Source organism: Nothoprocta perdicaria, unplaced genomic scaffold, assembly GCF_003342845.1.
Source record: "Nothoprocta perdicaria isolate Ctin4 unplaced genomic scaffold, notPer1 scaffold_0, whole genome shotgun sequence".
Taxonomy (NCBI): Eukaryota; Metazoa; Chordata; class Aves; order Tinamiformes; family Tinamidae; genus Nothoprocta; species Nothoprocta perdicaria.
Window position 1 is genome coordinate 9,118,503 of NW_020454092.1, and position 19,941 is coordinate 9,138,443.

At 41.4% G+C, this 19,941-nt stretch overlaps 1 protein-coding gene across 3 annotated transcripts in view; it reads right to left on the bottom strand.

The window, feature by feature from the left end:
• Window positions 1-19,941, bottom strand: part of CLASP1 (cytoplasmic linker associated protein 1) — a 153,167-nt gene that overhangs the window by 21,519 nt on the left and 111,707 nt on the right. For all 3 annotated transcript variants that reach the window (XM_026054071.1, XM_026054063.1, XM_026054055.1), the window contains 7 exons: window positions 19,726-19,789; window positions 18,252-18,254; window positions 17,841-18,004; window positions 16,956-17,034; window positions 16,031-16,174; window positions 6,160-6,303; window positions 4,625-4,731 (listed from right to left, as the gene is read on the bottom strand). In XM_026054071.1, coding sequence (XP_025909856.1) covers window positions 4,625-4,731; window positions 6,160-6,303; window positions 16,031-16,174; window positions 16,956-17,034; window positions 17,841-18,004; window positions 18,252-18,254; window positions 19,726-19,789 — 705 coding nt within the window. The remainder of the gene's footprint in view (window positions 1-4,624; window positions 4,732-6,159; window positions 6,304-16,030; window positions 16,175-16,955; window positions 17,035-17,840; window positions 18,005-18,251; window positions 18,255-19,725; window positions 19,790-19,941) is intronic.

The window sequence follows — 19,941 nt, forward strand, 5'->3', positions numbered from 1 at the left end:
CACCCCCCCTGGAACAAATTCCGTTGTGTGAAAGGTAAATAATACTGTGACACCTCAGACAAGTTGGTTTAACAGGTAGCTTGTTACCTGGGAGAGTAAGAGCGTCTGAAAGTCTTGTGGGAAGGAGCAGTGGGGATGGAGTTAGGCTGAGAAAGGGGAGGGGGGTGCTTCGACAGCCCGTCTGCACTCCAACCCCAGAACCGACTGCAGTGAGCGGAGGAGAAACGAAAGAGAAAACAGAGAAAGGAGAGGGAGGAAAAAAAAAGAAACTATAATCTGAGTGGCTTAGTGCTGTCATGCTGCCTTGGAGAAAGAGAGAGAAAAATTTAATAGAAACAAAATTAAACAGGAATACTCCATTAAGCCCCACAAGTCATTGCTTTGGTCTTTATTAATTTCTACTTATTTCTAATATGATGACACCATTCACAAAAATATATATATATAGTCTCTGYTTGTCCTTGTTTAATTTATTAAATAAATTGCATATATGAGTACAGCTTCTACAAACAACTCTTAAAACGTTCTAGCTGAACAAACTCTGACCGTGTTTCTGGATTCCCACTCTATGCAGATACCTGCAAGCAACAGAATTTCCCTGGATAAAAGGGGTTGGAGTTGAATTCTAGAGATACCCAAGAGCGGCTTGTAAAGTTTGGCACCAGGTGCCTCCAGCAAGAGCCTGCAACCCCTCCCCAATTCGCACTGAGCTTCACGGGGCTTAAGAGACACTTCTATTCCACCAGATTCAAAGTGACCCAAATGAGTAGTAAATGAAAGTCAGTCCAGAGTGTAGAAAGCATCTTGTGAATGGGGAACTTGGTCAAAGGCCCAGCAGGCAAAGCTTACAAGACTAAACGAAATCCAGCTCCCTGTGAAACTTCAAAGTTGTACAAAGCTCTTCTAGGTCACAGTTTTACACAGTGCCTTTAGCTCAAGGCATCCAGTGCTRTGCAAGTTTGTCCACAGCACAAGCTTCATTTTTGTCCTGCTACCTTTATGTTGCTGGATTTATGTGGATTTTGTTGCCTTTATGTGGCTGGATTTCCACCACCATCTTCTAAATGAGAATCCAGATGCTTGAGCTGCTGGAGTATTCAGGATGCTTCTTTGTTTCTATTAAGCTTAGCACGCTAACTTGGAAGGTCATAGTGGTGTGTGCGTAAGTGAAAGATGCTGCAAGGCCAGCAATGGCAAACAAGAACTGCCCTAGTGCAAACAGCTGCAGGGCCAGCTGAAAACTCATCTGAAGAGCRGTGTCAAGAAATTCACCTGTTAAACAGCAAGCAGAGCACGTAGCTATTAGAAAAACCATTACAGCAGTGCACCAGACAGGACTGCTCATTTGAAGTCTCCTGCCTCAGATCTCACCTACCTGCAAAGGAGCCAACGAACGATGCAGACTTGTCCTTACTGTATAAAGTGGGTGGCTCGTTTTAATGTTTTCCTTGCTCAATTTAACACCAAACTATTGAAACTTATGTTTAATGTCAGTTCCTATTTTCAGTGAAATAAAGCACCTAGGCTTACAGAGCAAATGAATTAGTTTCTATGTTGATGCATTTCCTCTAGAGATCTTCAAAAAAATGTGTTCTCTTAATGAGAAATGCCTTCTCTTATCAACACAAGTCAAATTCTGCCATCACTTGCATGGCTGTGCTATTTAGTGTGACTTCTCAGAGCAGTTAGTCAGCAGAAGATGACTAACTGATGTTGTTAGTCCTTCTCATCCAAGTTTCAGTTTTCACAGCTTGACACAGTAGCACTGATCATCTTTTTAAGTTGCTTAAAATCTAGCCGTGAAATGCACTAAAAAAGACTTAGGGACTATACTTGTTTCTGGGCTCCCAGCAAAGGCAGAAATGGCAGAGCAAGCCCCTTTATTTGGTATTCTTCCTTCAAATATCCCAAACAATTCCAGATAAATTCACAACCTTTGCCACTTTTTAGTTTGCAGATCATTTTGCAATCAAATAGTATTCTGGGCTGGAAGAATTCACTTTTGTTTTTTTTTTTTTTTTTTTTTTTTTTTAATTATACTACATCACTTAATAAATTTTCTATGCCCAACACAAACTCGAACCATTCATCTGATCACTGTCCAGAAAATGTTCTTTCTCTGTCACAAGGATATTTCTCTAACTGTTTTTCAAGCCTTCAAAGTGCTCTCCCTTGCTTTTCTTTTCCAGAAAAAGACCTTCCCTCCACAACTCTTCTCTCCCCAACACAAGACCATCAGGATGAAGCAATAATAGCTGAAATAAATGATAGGAGGAGGAAGAGCTTTGTCCAAGGCCCTGGACAAGTTACCCTTCTGAAGACACTCACATCAGGGAATACTGGCGCATTCACTATCACCTCACTCAGCGAGTTAACCACTGGCATCAGCAAAGCCCAGGTCAAGCAGAGCATCCAATCAACCCAGACAGCTCAAATGCACACACAAAGATCAGGAAATTAACTGTGCTGGCAATAAAATGGGAGAAGCAACACGATCCAAATGGGATGGATTACACAGCTATGAGAGAAAGACAGCATCAGTAAAGGCCTGCAGCTAATGCTAGCCAAGGATACAGCCCCCACTCTCAGTACAAGGGCAACACAGCTACACTGGGCAGCAATTTCATATTCCTGGTCTTCAACTATCTCTTCTTTATGGACTGCTGTAATTCCCAGTAGACACACGTCTCCCTGTGCGACCCCTCTGATCTCTGCATGAGGAATACGCTCATAGGAAAGAGACATCTCCAAAACAAAGACTGGCATTAAGGACTGGACACAGTCCTTCAACTGACTGTGCTCAGCTATAGGCACGCAGCCTATATGGGCTAAATGGGGTCTTCCCAAGGAAGCAGTGGTGAGCTATATGCACAGCCCGGATACACCCTCTGCAAAAGGGTCCCTTATCATTTACAGCCACATCTAGTTTCAAAGCACAGCTAGATAGACAAATCTATTATATAATCTTCATATATAGACAAATCTGCAACTCCATGTCCTCTCCATGTTACTCCTTGTGGACACTACACTGAAGAAAAACTCTCTAGAAAAGGGCAACAATGATATTACAAATGTAAGTGGAAAGCTTTTCATCAATATTTTCATACACACATCCTGAAATTAAGAGGCGAGAAGAACCCATAGCTAAGCTCAAGAGAAGTGGCAAAGACGAGTTGTATCGTGATGGCAAAACCCAAAAAAGCACAGCAAAAGGTCACCGCTTTAAAAACCAGGTGCCACACGCAAGTGTGGCCATCAAGGCCATAACATAACTGAGGAGACAGCTCCCAACTTAAAATTTCCCATGACAGAAATCAGCAGATCCAACCACGCTAGAGGCAGGAGAAAAGGAGGCAGCCCTACAGCACTGCCCCTGAAGCTCCACCACTGCTTGCTTCCTTGATGAGATTTTTGTTGAGAAATATTGCACTATGAAACCTCTACTTTGCTTTTCAGTTTCTCAGACTAGATTTTGATTACAATAGATTTAGGGCCACAAAGGTATATTTAAATATCCCRAATTTTCTAAGGAAACTCCGCATGTTCCTGATATGCTGCTGGAACTTGTATAACTTCTCACCAAAGACTAAAAATTCAGAGTTTTCCTGGCACATGGAAACTCATATGCCTAAGCACCCMTCCAGACAAGCTTTGGCAAGTTACAACAAGGCTTATCAACAGATTTCACTTTAAGTCATCACACTGGACTATGAACTGAAGTTCTTGYTCAGCTTGTTTCCCTCTGCCTTCTCTGTGACAAAGGGAAATGATCTCCCATGCCAAGTAGGGCCAGCAAAAAAGGAGCAGTAGCTCTGAAGCTTTCCCAGCATGAACCAAAGCTTGTCCAATTAGCAACCTAACACTTTCTGCAAAAAATTCTTGCCCCTAAAGCATATTATTTAAATCCTTTTCTCCCCTACTCTTTTTTCCTGGTACCAGAACATGTACGTTCCCAACACCCAAGAGCCTGTGTCTGCTCAGATAAAAGGTTTTGGAATGGATCGATATCTTCTAGAAGGGCATCTGCAGCTTCAGCAAAGTGCCTGGCTGCAGTGAACTTGCTCTTGTGGGGACCAGGGCTCTGCTCTGCCAAGAACCAAAAAAGAAGGCAGCGGAAGAAGACTTCATGGCTGAAACAGGATCTCGACCTTGGCTTGCTCTGCATCTTCACAAAGCTAAAGAGGACAATAGCAGAGATTTATCATGGCTCTCAGCTGCATGAATTACTGGGAAAAAAGGGCAGACCTACAAAATAGGCACAACCTGGAATTCTTAACTGAATGCCTCATCTTCATCATGTCTGTAACTTAAAAGACCACCTTGGTTTCTAATACCGCCATTTAATGCTGCCTCCACTAAACCCAGCAGTGTGATTCTAGAGAAGGGCTAGTTGTGAAAGAAAATGAATATTATGAGAAATTAAGATTACACAGATAACATGAAGACTACAACACTGAAGTCAAGCAGTAATCATGTATTATCATGTTCAAGCCCTGTTCGTTGTGAGAAATCACTGTAAACTTTTGGTCTTTATCTGTTCTGAAAATGAGTCATTCTGGAAATACACATTCATGTTGAAACACTTTAATATTTTGTTAGTGCTTTAGTTTTCCTGCCACATTACCTTGGAGACAGGCCCCCATGGGAACAGTTGGTAGGTGAAGTTAAGGGACTGGTTCTGCTGCTGGAGTGCCGGGAAGGAGTCCGACCGAGGGTATTGCTGGGGGAACCCTGCAAGGGAAAAGAGGACAGGGATTAGCAGCAAGACACAAACAGCAGGACAACACAAACAACAACAGGTTCAAATGTTGCCTTTATTTGCCCGGGGCAAGTTTAGTCCAGTTTTGAYGACAGCTCTTGACCTAAGAATCTGCAGTATGAACTGCAGGCAACTGCAGAAGCAAATCACAGAAAATACGGGCTCATTTTTCTTCTAGTAAGAAGTTATATGATAYTTTTAATCCCAAGAAAGGTGCCTTTCAGGGCACACGTAGCACTCGGGCACAAAGTTCATGGGCTTGCTGCACCCAGGCTTCAAACTGCACAGATGCAAAATGTATAAATGTCTTTGGGGGAGCACTTTGAGAGCCGTGCAGGGGGACTGCTCTGAGGATCGAGGCACATGTGCGTCTTTCTATTGTCCACAGGACCTGTCGCTTCACCAGGCTGTGTGGATGGTCTGCAGTTAYGCCAGGAAAATGGTTTGTCAACCTACCACGTCATCCAGCTCCGCAAAMACTATTCTCCATGCTCCACAGCATGCAGATCATTACCCTGGCACTTTAATTACACAGCCATTTCCCACATTGTCTAAAGCGTTCTGTAGCACTTGTCAGGGGCATAAGTTAATATAATTTATCATTTTCCACTGGCCTGCATAATCATTTATACCACAGCAAAACAAGCAGAAAGATATTCTCACTTATGAACCATTTCATACAAGAGGAAGTTGAACAAGGTGGAAGGAATGACTGAATCCAGCCCTTGTTCCTAGGAGCTTAGYGTGCAATTGTAGCTTACACAAATGTCTGCTTGTCTCTAAGCATGCACTCAGATGGCTGGGTTCAAATTCCACACAATTTTACAGGATTTCTACATAAAGGCAAAAAAAACCAACTTGCTTCTATGAGGAAAAAGACAGTTTAGAAACAAAGTTGGGTTCTCCTCTAACGCCTTCCTTCGGGGAAATACAAATAGTCCAGAGTTTCACATAAAACAGAAACTTTAAATAATAGTTACAGAGTGAGGACACCTACTAGGTCAGATCAAACACCCTCCAAATTTCTTAACAGGCAGCGTATCAGRTATTGACCAGGACCAATTTCAACATTAGTGTTACGCCCAGAAAAGTCTCCCAGTGCAGAGGCTCCGTTTTAGCCACAGGTCACAACTGGCACAATTTTCAAAAGCACAGTTTTAAAAGCATCAACCCCATCAACTTTCAAGTTCTCCTTTTTACTTTTTTTAATCTGCATTGGTTGTGATGGCAATAAAAGTTTAAAAATACCCAAGCTTTTTGTTTTAACAGCCCCTATGAAAACAACAGCCTGCAGCAGCCTCTGCTGTAATACTGTTTCAAGCAAGAGGACAGTCCTGCCAGGTGTATCAGCGAGCTGCTGTCGCGGGGGCCCTGCTGCCTGCAGGGACAAGGGCTCTCACCACACTCGTGTTGCTGGAATTCTTGAGGTGGTTGTGCAGGAGCTTGGTAGCACCGTCCTGGAATGTTTTTGGCAAGGCACCAAGTAACATGGTAAACTCGGGAGTGTTCAGTTCAAAGAGAGAAATCAGGACTATTTGTGCTGCCTGAAAGACAAATAAATAAAAAGACAGTCAGTTTTTATTCTCTGAATATACATTTTGCTTGGAATGATCCTTATGGTAAAAGATGCAGGTATTTCATTTAGAAAGAAGATGCTCATACTAGACAAGTATATTTTGAATATGTCACAAGGATATATTAGTTAGCATAGCTAACTTCACAGTTGCAGCCTGCAATGCATTTCTGCAGTTACACAAGTTTCTCAGGTGCCTACAGCTCCTCACAGCTAGTGCCCATCCTGTACACTCGCTTCATTGAGTAAGCTGCTGCCAAAACTACTAGAATCAAAAATAAAGGAACCTAGGAACAGAATTTGCTATTCCTGTACCTTTTACGTGTGAAAGGGACTAGAGTTTTGGATTCTAAACAACGACCCCTCTTCCTGAGGATCCAAATTTGTTGCAGAATCTGCTTTCTCACCATTCCTTGCAAAGTGTACCACGGAGGGTCTTACAGCAACAGAAGGACCAGGCTCAGGTGGAGGTTCTGCTGGGACAGCAAGAGGGACCTTCCTCTCAYGCAGGACAAAGCAAACGCATCAGACTCCCCAAAGCCACCAAGTGAATCCGCAACCGCAGCAGGAATTGGGAATTCCACCCTTCATTTCCCTGGGCAGGGTCTCATGCCCCTGCCACAACAGGATCTCCGCTAATTCCATCAGCGAACACGCAGCTCCACATGCCCTCAGCTACGCCAATGGAATCAAATGGGAATGAAAGCAGCATAAATCACCGAGCACAGATCTGCGAGAGGAATTAACGTCACATGTTCCTAACCAGACCTCTCCAGCAGCACACGGCCCGTGTGAGTGGCACCAATTCTGCTTTGTTTTCCATCCCCGAGTTGGGAATCTAAGCTGAGATACTGTAAAAGCCAAGAAAACCACCGGGAAAGGGAAGYAATGGCGAAGAACCAGCAACCACCTTCTCCAACTGGGGTGCAGCTGTGGACGCAACAACCTCCAGGGTAGGTGTTTGAATACTAGGCAGTAGCTTATCTCAGAATAAGAGGAGCAGGAGCTCCAAWTTTGGATCAGCATAAAGGTTTAAGAATAGCAGACATTCGTATCTGAATCTTTCTGGAATTTTCCAAAACTTCCTAAAGACAAAAAATGAACTTAGAAGAGGGTTAAAATATAATTCACCATTGCAGCAMTAACTGTATGTTCTTTGTTCTCAACGAAGGAGATGGTTAATAATGTATTTTTAAAGTTGCAGTAATTAAGTGTATCTGCAGTTCCCTATGAAGCTCCCTACAACTTGAGTTGCAGGGAACTCTGCCTGGTATCCATCAGGAATTTGTATCTCTGTGCGGTTTAATCCAAGACACTTAAGTTCCACCAACATCTGCTATAAAAACATTACTGCAAACAAGAGATGTCAGGACAACAATCAGCAACTGAATGCAAAGTTGACAGTGATACCAAAGTACATTCCTACATATGAAGTCATGCACATCCTGGATGTTAGAGAATGAACACACACACACTTGTGCTAAAMCAAGCAGATCTCCCATTCACTGAGATGACAAAAACCAGGGAAGTTTCACTTTTACAATACCTTTCAGATGTAGTGCAGCTAATTTTATTGTAATGAAGGGTATTCCTACACCTGTCTGCTAGTTAAATCATTATGAAGTGTGTCTGGATCTAAGTTTCRTTTACTTAATCTACCAAGTCAAATTACATCTTTCAGAAATGATGTTTCTGACAACTTTTAATTCCATTCAGCTTGTGACTTGGGGACGTTTTCATAATCTCAGACTCACTAGTCATTTCTGAAGATCTTGGTTACTGTTTCAATATGCTTATTCAAGACATAAATAAAAAAAAAAAAATCAAAGAAAGATTCCTGTACTGAGTGTACACACATTCCCCATGCAGCGCTCATGCTTGATGATATTAAACTTCAAAAAAGGAGCAATCTAAAGAGCCCTCTGCCGTGACTCATGCTCACTAATCCSTCTCCCTTCAGTGAGGGATAGTGTGGACCCAATAGATCACCAGGGGTTAAAGGGACCATTCCCTGCTGGCTTAAGCTGATGAAGCTCCAGTGAACTCAAAGCCTGCCTAGGACAGTGAGGSGGTCTGGCTCAGCATCAGGCCATTCATCATTTGAAAGGAGTCTCTTACRTAGCTTCTTTATTTCCTTTACAGGCTTCTCCTTCCTTTATGGGCTTCTCCTTCCACGGGCAGGTAGCAGCTCCCSAGGTTTCACACTGACACCAGTGCAAAACCTGTGCTGTCCAACAGCATCTGCTGCTGAAGAAACGCAGATACTCCAGCAGATTTTATTTTTGAATGTGGACAGCGGGCTCATAAAAACCCAGCAACCTCTGTGACTTAGTGGAAATACTTTAAAGCCCCCTTTAAAAAGCTTGGCCTTACTAAGCAAATAGGTCAGTGCTAACTGGGAAATCCCCTGATTTTAAAGAAATGCCTGCTCAGTGACCTGACCTTCCTGCAAGGTCCTGTAGCTTTTCCARTCCACAAGGCAGAATAAACTGCCAGTGCCTGAGCAAGGTGAAAGCAGGCTGCAAACTGCTCCAACTTCTATTGACAAAAGGCTCGTGATACTGTCAGCCCTGTCAGAGCAGAGAACCCCAAACCCCAGTTGTTCCTGAGACACAAAAGCAATCTGCAAACCAGAGCAAAGTTAACAGGAAAGCACAGCAAAGCCCAAGTTATTTTACAGACAGACACACTTGGTTCAGGCTCCCRGCAAGGTCTCTCTGCACAGCTGAGCTGAGACTGCAAGCAAGGTTAGTGTGGTTAGTGCACATTGCATTGAGTCTACCTGTTTACATTTCTCCTCCAAGTTTCCTTCACCAGGCCCTGAGGAAGCTGTAGTTGTCCTAGCTGGCAAATCCTCCCCTACCCAACTATGCATGGTCTGCAGTTGACAAACAGGAAAGTTTAAATCATTTAGAGAAAGCAAAGATTCAACTAAATCACCTGAACAGTGCACATGCTCTCATTTTGCACAAGACAGTTTTAACCAGTCACTTGAATATTTTCCATCAACTAAAACCGCTAGTATTTGACTTAACCAAGAGACTTTCTTTCAGCAGAGGGCAGCACTGGCTTTACATTATTCAGCCACAGTTCTCAGGTTTGGCTTTGGTGACCTACCGATGACTTCCACGGCCCTTTGGAAAACCCAGCTGAGATGATGCAGGGCCTGGGCAACGTGCAACTGCACTGAGATGGCAACAGGATTTGCACCCGGCCAGCCAGGAGCATTCGGAGCAGAGCTTGGATCTTCCTGGATCTTTCCTTCCTTCATGTCTCAGTGTCCAGAGGAAATCAGAATCCAAGCTGCTGACTGCAGTGGGACCGAACAGGCCAACACTCTCTACAAATGCCTTGTGCACTGGGATCCATCTGGGGAAGCTGCACACTAATGTGTGCTCATTTTTGACAAATATAATCATACTGCATATAAATTATTCATTTCGCCATCCAGGCTGGGGTAAGCGTGATTTTAACAGCACAGGACRTATCAGGACAGAGGAACTCTCCCATATCCTCTTAGTTACAGGAAAGCACAGCTAGAAAGCTAGAACATAAAGCCAGTGGGACTGGGAAGCAGCAGTGGCATTGGCAGCTTGCATTAGCACACCTATGGGCACAGGGCAAGGCTTTAACAACCTTCTCTGATGAGCACTGCTGATTGAGAGTTAAGGCACACCTATTCAGAGTGTTTGCAGGGCCTAACCAAGTGCAGTTTAAGCGTTATTTCCAGCAGACCATTAAGCTTTAGCTTAGAAACAAGCTAACAAACTATCTGCCAGACCGAACCTCCTGCATGTTCCCTTTTTGGGTCTAGATGAGATGATCACAGACGTCCAGATTACTGATATGGCAGCGTGAATCACAACGGCTTCAACAGCTCACAATCCAAGCATGCTAGCTKGATTTCAAGGATTTGCACACACAGCCCCAAGAGATTCCTATTACACTATTCTGTTTACATCTATATCCTGAAAAGGAAGATTTTATTTTAACAGATACATACAGAATTCATATACAGATTAAATCCACATTGTCTTTGTGTTTTATACAGCACACACTTAGTACAGCATAAGAGGCATTAYTAATTGTGCATGGTTGTATGACGTGTCAAAATGTGACTACAGCGTGAACGGCATCTGAAACAACTGCCAGCAAAACCTATGCAGCACTGAATAATCACATACTTTGATTACAGCCCTGTAATATATTTAACCTCCTCATGTATGCTSATCTTTTGTCACCTGGCCATAGCAAAGACTATAGCAAAAAAGGTTCAGTATTTCCAGGAGAGCCAGACATTGCTCCCAGAAGTCGGGAAGACGAAGGCTACTCTGAATTCCTTTGCTCCCTCCAAAAAGGTAACTCTTCTACCAATGGGGCTTGCCCCCACACCCAAATCTTTTATTTAGAACTAGCAACAAAGATTATATTCTTTTGACAGCTGAGAAACTCATGGCACGCCACGACCTGGCACCCCACAGGTCATTCCCATGTGTAAGWTAAGAAAGAAGGATCAGCTTCTGCAGGTGGTTTGCAATAAAAACATGCACTTCAACCTGCCTGCAAATCTGACATGCCGCATGGCAGACTCGGCCATGGCTGCATAGGGAAGGCAGCCAAGGACCCGTTTATTTGATCACTTTATAATGCACATGTAAACCTTTAGTCCTCATATTAAAAAAATGACAAGTCATGTCTACCATTATATATGCTTGTATATTTATATCCATGGCATGTACAGATGTATTATGCACAGATGCATAATATAAGCATGAGTACATGCTCTGTGGAGCAGTTCCTTATCTCTTGTTAGCACTCACTCCTAGTTTCTAGCAAGCTGAGAAAGTGCAACTGCTTGTCTGACCAATTGCTTTCAACACAAGGGAGCCCAGAAGGCTCTATATGCACCTCRGATCCAGTTTAAGGAAACCCACCTGAAAGCCCACGTTGCCCAACAAGCATGTGCTGATCCTGCACGCCACTACTGCGCAGAAAAGCTGTTTTTCTTATCCTGCATACACTAAAAATATTTGCGCTCTATAGCTCTCTAGCTTCGAAATCAAAACAAACAGAAAATGACAGCTCCTATTTTGGAAACACAACTAGGACACTGAGAACCTTCTTGTTCTAGCAGCATTAAAACAGGTAATTACTGAAATCCACCAAGCACCATTTTTGAGCAATTACACTGTTTTTCCTAACGATGACTATGCTTAAATCCCTGAAAGTTGCTCTGCTTAGTATTTAGTTCTAGCTCAGCTTTAAGAATATCCTTTTGCTGAACCCAGCAGTGTGGACATGCTGCTATCCAAGGCTCCTTAGAGATGAGATCCTAAGGCCTATTTCTCTGTCTACTTGGCTCTCCACAGGGTCATTATGAGACGTGCAATTTTTGTCTAGGAACTTTACAAGAAAGCTACAGCTCCTGACCTGCTGAGGAATATTTAAATACTTTGCCATTAAAAGCTTTTCCRTAACCTTCCTTGCTTGATTGAGAGCGTCAATCTGGAGGCCTACAGCTTTCTCTTTGACCTCCTTTTTCTAGTAATTCAAAATAGTTTCCTGAACAGCTTCCTGAAAAAACAGTTTTGGAATCAATTCCCATCCCAGACATGGCTTATGGTTTTCTTTGGCTACCTCTAGACCTTCACCCATAAACCAGCGACAATACAAGAGGGCCACTCTTGAGRACAGGTAGGTTGAGCTTAGTCATGATGTAAATTTGAGCCATGCTAATGTTCACTCGGACTTTTGGATTCCTTGCCTTGGCTCCAACATCTCACTAAGTTCCTGCTTGAGGGCAGCTTAGTCAAAACACAGCATAAGAGTGGGATAGTTGACAGAAGAGCTCTCCTGGTTATGCAAGTGGAAGGCAGAACATGATGCCGTGCACAGGACAGATGTCCATAAGAGATAAAAATAAGCGTGCTTCATCAACAAGGAAACCAGGCAGGTTGTCATGGAAGAAAAAACTACTTCTTCCTCAAGATTAGTGGGCAAAATAACAGTAACATGATACAGATCTGCTACTGTTAAGACCAGAGCTTACCCGATTGCCAAGGTGGTGGCAGCATCACTCATCCCTCACCTTGAAGAGCTTTGCTCCCTTTCAACCTGGGCACAAACTCCTCCCAAGCACCAGGATCCCAGGCACCCTTACAGACGACTCCAACCCCTTTCTTAGGGCTGAGCTCTCATGTTTAATAAAAATTTCCATTCCCCTTAGCCTTGGGCACGAGGCTTCCTAAGGCCTTGGCCAGAGTGAAATCAGAAACCTCATTTTAATTTCCATTCTCRAGCTGATGGCTCCTCACCAGAACCAGAGTATTTTCCCACACGGAACCCAATCTTGCAATCCAAAATTAATGGGAGTTTTGCCTACGTAAGGGTTGCACAATTATTTTGCTGGCAATATTAGTGATAACAGCCAAGTTACTAAGCTAATAGCCTCAACAGCAGTCATCTATTAACATTACTATTTTTTGTTACTTTTCTGAGCAGTAATAACTGTCTTTTGTAGAATGATTTCATTGAATTTGAAACATTTTCAAAAAAAAGATTCAAACTGAAAAAAGATTTAAATTGTCATCCTGTGATAGAGAGAAATAAAATTCTTAAATCATGAATAAGTGACATAATGACTCTATGTGCATAAATCAGCAACACATGCTCTCACATATGCAATTCATGGCACCTGTAGGGAAAATTTGAACCATTTCCCCATATAACTACGGATAGGAGGCAACATTCTCTATTTCTACCTAAGACCTTTTATTTCACACAGTGGACAAATGCCTTTCACCTTTCTTCTAGCTCTGTTTCCAGGCAGCAAATATTAAAGACTATTTGCTTTTCATTCAAGTTAAGTGTTAACTATCTCTAAAACAAGGAAAAAAATATTTGCCCATAACACTCTGCAGCTCGCTTTACTTGAAAAATAAAGCACGCCAGTAATCTTCACTATATATAATTTACTGCCACTGTCAACAATTTAAATGAGTTCTGCCCTGAGACACTRTTTGTCAGTTAGTCACGGTGATGTTAACTGAACGCTCCTTAAAGTACATCATGTTTTTTACTTTTAATACTCAAGTGATAACAGAGCTTTTATTTAACTATGGATATCRTTTCATGCTGAAGCATAAACTCTTTTCTGGACGACAGCAAATCCTTGGGCTAAGTTTGTTTGTGACTGCAAAAATCTATTAAATATGACCTGTAGTCCAAGTGCAGTGGCAGACAGGTTAAGCAGATCAGTACATTTGTTTAGTAAGCACCAGATGGGTGCATTGAGTTTAATACAGATCGACTCCCTTTGAAAAAGCTTTTTGGATTAGATGTCACCTCCGCTTGACTTCTTCTCCAATACCTTAATACCCACAGGCCTGGAACCTCCATGACCGTTGTGCACAGCTAACGGCACCAGAAAGATCCCATTATTGACTGACAACATAAACTGTTTCATGAACAGGTCCTACCATAGGATAAAACCGCTATATTAATTGCCATTCATGCTAATGAGCATGAGCATTTCACCATGAGCATGTTTATATTTTTAACTGATCAGTAGAATGTTCCTGTTTTACCTTCATTTTACACTCATTCCAGGCCTCTCCAGCACTCTGTTGAGTGCCTGGGCATTTGGAATCTGAATTATATTTCTTCCTCCTCTCCCATAGGCCTTCAACTGTTCCCTCAGGTTTTGGGGTGGCAACGTTTTGCACAATTGCATCATCACTCTGCATTTTGAAAACCTCACGCTCTGAAGGCTATGAGCAGTAATAGCTTCTAAGAGAAGAAAATCAGCTTCTAACCCTTAAACTATACAAATTAATCTTTTTTTTCATATAGAAAAACAGCACTGCTTTTCCAGCTAATAGTCTCCTATATAGATGTATTTAATTGTGTTCTTCAGGACACTTACGCGTCAGGGCTGGCCTGTGATAATCAAGTTCGTTATTCCATAATGAATTTATTAGTCTGTTAACAACAGCCCTCAAAGAGATAATGGCCAATGACAGCTTATAAATCCTTGGCCGCAGTGTTTCTTCCAAAGCCGGTAGTTTGCACTATGTTCTTTATAAAATCATGGTACACCAACAGCAGGATGAAATGAAGATCACCCTGGCATTCACTTCAGTAGCCTAAATGAGCTCAATGGTGCAGCACCACCCCTGACCACCACCAGCACTGGAGGCAGATGCAGTAGCCACATTCAGGTTTAATAAAAAGAAATTAGATGCAGTGATCTCTTATCAGCCCCCAGGCCCCGTGATGCTTGCCCAGGTACTGCTCAAGTGCAGTTTGCTGCCAGCCTTACCAGGATTCACATTAACTGTGCATCTTGGATATGGTCACTGTGCTGCAAACGTGTTCCCACCCCGTCCTGCAGCTTGCAGCTAACAGCCTGACTTCCAGCTGCTGCAGTTACTCTTGAGTCAACTCTGCATGCAGCAATGTTGACCTCTAATGGTGGAATATTTCTGCTGCTCAGCAGCACTGGCATTTTGCTTTCTGCTTTCAGTATCTATTTCTAGCGGAATTACAACACTTCCACCTGAAAGAGTCTCACCTGCCAAACTGTTTAGTTTGGAATTTACTTTCAACTTATAAGAGATTGATTTTTTCCCTGTTATTTAAATCTGACATTGTCAAAATGAAATGTCATCAAAATGAAAATGCACATTCCAGATTTAAGCCTAGGATTTACAGTCACTCTTTTCAGAGACAGACTATCTTGCAGAAGAAAGTTTCGGTCACAGTGAAGAAATAATCCCTGCAGAAAGTCTCAAAGCTGCACAAGACATTCTCCTCCAGATCTGAACAAATCCATGCTGAAAAGCTCACAGCACACACAGAAACCTTCCTTGAAGTCTGACGATCATCAGATAYGGTGCAGCTGTAGCACCTTTCTTAGCCAGTGATTTCATGAAAATTAAATTATTAACAATTTTATTGGCAAAGTTATCAAGTACCGAAACACTATTCTTGTTTTAATTGAACATTTCAAAAAGTGTCTCAATTTTTATATTCTGAAATGCTTACATGTTTAGTCCAAATATTTCTTAAAACTTACAATACCTCCTGGAATTTACTCCTGTACTTAGTCTGGAAAAATAAGCTAATTTAAAATTGTTAGAGATGCCAGGTAATAGATAAAAGTGAGACTGTTTCATGTATCTGCTCCATTTTAGCTTACCTGACATTTGCATCTACAGCAAGAAAAGGAGCAAGGTAACTGTATTATCTGTGCCTGACCTAAATGTGTCAATTCTTTCCATGTTGAGATAAAGACAATGTGCTTTTAGAAGAAAAGAACTGAGAGCCCTTGGCAGCTTACTRATTTGTTTTCTTTCCTTTAAGAAATACTGTGTTGCTGAAGCTGTGCTAGATTTCATCTGAGCCTACCCAAGTAAATTACTACAGGCATTTCCAGGCTGCTCAATAGCAAGYACCTATTTAAATCATGTTTTCTTTTTGCATGTTAATAGTAAAGTTACATAGACAAGTACCTATAAAAACAAATATGAAGAGTGCCTTTACTGAATTAACACTTGAGACTGGATGGAAAGGTAGGCATTAATTTCTCCCTTTTCRTTAATTAAATTATAAATACTGATTTTTTTTAAATTTAAGACTTTCTTTTTCTCCTGAAGAATAAAAGGAAGTACTGAAAATGCTCCAACATTTTGGCTTACCTTTCTCACATCTGAGCTCTTTGGTTCTGTTGTCCAGGTTATAATTCTGGACACTGCGAGTCTTGTCTCACTGGAGTTCACAAAGTCTGTTGGATCCATCTGTCTTGCCAGGGACTCAATATACTTCAGGATAGCAACTTTCACCTGAGAAGTGAGATTTGTGAGCCTGATGAACTGGCAAAATACAGAATTATCCAAGGATAAACAGATAATCCTACGAATTCACAAAATCCATGTATTGAGGGGAAAAAATATCCCTGTCTTCATGTAATGCCTCAAACCAAATCAAACTCAAATCAGAAGCAACCTTTTACCCAGGATTTACTTAGTATAGTAACAGTTTGGAATAGTACATCAGAACTGGATTGAAAAAAAAATGATTACTCATGTATTTGCATAAGCAAATCAGCACTCTAATGTGCTGCCTGCACCAGCACTGAATGTTTTACAATCTTGGGGTCTCTCTCTTATAGTTAGCGTTCTCAGATGACAAAACTTAATTTGTAGTCTGTCAACAAATGCTGAAGGTAGAATTTCCAAAGAGCTAAGACTCTGGAGATGAGAGAGAAAACACTCTTGTTATTTGGCATCCCACATATCCCTATAGAGTAAATCCAAATAGGCATGCATCTATATCTTGATATGCTTTCAGAAACAGTAGCCTAGGTGTTCCTGAAAGTCATTTCAGGAGAAAGTCATTTCATTTTCTCTTCTCATGAGAGCTACTACATTCACATGCAGGCTTTTGGGGGGGAGGAAAGCAAATTTATAAACAACTGCAAAAATGAATGAAAGCTAACAGTGTACTTCTACACTGTACCATACAGGTATTTACAACTACCTTTCAATGAGTTCCATACTGTATAAAAGAACATCCGCTATTGCAAATTAATAGAAAATCATTGAAAAAACTTTTGATACTGACCTTAAGGTTTGGTGTTTGGGTCTGATCTACAATAAACCTCATCAAAATATTAAATTGTTGATCAAATGGAAAAGAATCTCTGTCAAAAGGAAAGAAATGCAAAAATGTAATGCAACATGAATGATCAGGACTAGATTAATCTGAAACATAAACATTCACATGAGCTCTGCATCCACCACGACTAGTGAAAATTTCTAAAATCAATATACTGACACTTCTGCTTTTCTTATATTGTTCCATCCTTTCTTCATTTTGGGCTGTTCTTTGCTTATCTGTAGTAGTGCACCAGCTTCTCTTTTCCTTAGAGTTCATATATTGTTTTGATTTCTCTGATGTCCTCCTCTCATATCTCATTTGCTCTTAAATTATTTTTCCCCTTCTTAAAATCCTGTAATATTTGTATCAGCTGCACTTTATTATAAAGATGTCCTATGCTGGACATTTTTAGGAGAAAGCCACAGACTACAGAATTACATAGATAACRCAAGGACAGTAGCTTCAATATCTTATCCTTTGTTATCTGTATGTGCTGTTTGAACACGTGTAAGACATTCTGCAGTCTGTATCAAAGTACCAATCACTTTTTGAGCACTGCAAACGATATATATTTTGAGTCAAGTAATGAAAACTAAAATAAAATGCTTTTTCCTACATGAATAACTTTAGAGGACAACATTTAAAATGTTAAACTGAATTATGTCAGCTCAAGGTTTGGATTTCAGTGCTTTAAATACCTCGATGTGATTTTGTTCTCACTTATCCTGGCATTCAGCATGATCCRTCCCTTAAAATCTATGTCCCTCCTAGGTTTCTAAGAGGTTCATTAGGTGCTTTCCTATAATCCTGAGAAAACCTACATAATTTTTGCCATCCAAGTACTTCTACCTTGTGACATCCAGGGCTTTCTGAACTTTTGCCTGCACAGACCCCAGCAAATCTGCTCCCATTTTCTTTAGCAATTGGGTCAGGAGAACAAAAAGCCAGTCCTGCAAGTCATCTTTGTGGATGATGATGAAATCAACCAGCGTTTCCAAAAACATGCTGAAGACCTAAAAACAAAAAGTATGTCACAAAAAGACAGACTGGGCTATAAATAGGTTTCTAAACCTCCCTCCCCCGAGTATTTGAATTTCATGATGATTTTGTTATAGACAGTTTCATGAATGAATGATTTTAGTGACCACATTGCTCTGGGGAGCAGAAAAGAAGAAAAATCACAAACAATACACATCTAGAATGTKCTGTATTAAAATACCACATGAAACAAATGAAGGAAGAGAGGAAGAATGCACTTACTCTCTGTTGTGAATTCCACCGCAAAGCAGGCCATGCAACAAAACAAACCACTCGTTAGCACACAGTGATCAAACCCGACTGCTCAGATGCAGTTTGTCGACACATACAAGATGCATTCATAGGCAGCGTACACATTCTTAAAAACAAAACTCTAAGAAGAGTTATTTAAAACATTTTATACATTGGAGCAGATATAGTATTCTCTCTTATGAGAGCAAAACGTTTAAAGGCAACACGTCAGGAGAGCTACGTGGTTTTCTACATCTTCATGTTTTCCCCCGTCCCACTCCTCAGTTCATTCCAACTTCTGAGACCCCAGACCCACATCATCCCAAACACAAGTGTGYTCAGCAAGGAGAGAAGGCAGAAATAAACTGTACTTTTATGAAAGACTAAATTCTGACCTCAGCTATGCTGCAGTAATCTAGTGATTGAGAATTGCAGTTATCTAACACAAGGCAATTATATTGATAATTTCATAAAAGCAATGAAGAAAAATCATCAGTGCCACAGAGAACATACTTTCCATGACGCAGCATGAACTTCGAGAATCAAAAATATTAATTTAAGCCTTTACAGATACGTATTGCCACGTTGGATCAGATCTGTGGTCTAGCTGGTCCAGACTAGCTATGGCCAAAAATGCACAGTTTGAGGTAGGTCTGTGGACCTATAACCCTATAAAATAACCTGTCTTCTGAGGGAATTTGCTCCTAACAATCATTTGCTAGAACTGGTGCACCAAGTAACCCAAAACGCAAATATTTATGTTACAATTCCTTTTTAAAATTGTATTTAGCACAACAACAGATGYTTCCATACAGCCATTACTAGTTCCCATCAAGGAGATCCAGCAACCTTCCTCGGGAAGGAATACAAAACTCATTTTTCCCACATCTTCCTGATTCTCCTTACCTRCCAGCAAGAGAAAGGTACTTTTGGACTCAACACTTCTGAGTCAAACCTCCCCAACTCATCAACCCCGACATTTTTCCCTGCTTCTTTTCAGAAGACACATGTACAATCACATTGTGGCCTTCAAYTTCAAAGGACGGTGTTACAGAGAAGGCAAAGAAGGCATTGGTGATATTGTTTAAATTTATTGAAAAGATGAAGAACGTTATCTAGGTGAGATTCCATAAAACTCCCTGGGGGCATCTAAACTGCAATGAACACGATGCTGAATTATGACTAGTTACCCTTCAGGATACTCGCTCTGTTTTGCATTCCCAAGACCCTAGAGCAATACGGATAAAACTGAACGTATTGCTCCTGTAGCTAACTTCTCCAAGGTAGCAAGTCCTGCCCTGTAACACATATCCCTTTCACCATAAAACAGACAGCCGTGAGATTTATAAATTCCAGTTTCCCCCAGCAGATGGCAGGGCTAGAAATGCCAACCATTAATTCTGGAACAATGTCCAATGTGCACACACGGTAACACAGAGAACGCGGCAGGCCTCGGCGCTCTTACCTTGCTGTGAGGGTCAGCAAACATCCGAGTAAATATCTCGCACAGCCTTTTTAACTCAACTCGGCTGAAATACAGAATAAAACATGATATTAATGTGAGATCTCCAGTTGCAGCACTAAAATAACYGTTGAAAAAGATTTCATCTTCTTCATTTAAAGGTTCAGTCATGCTTCTGAAAATTCTCTGCCTAGACAAAGCTGTATTTGCCATCCCAGC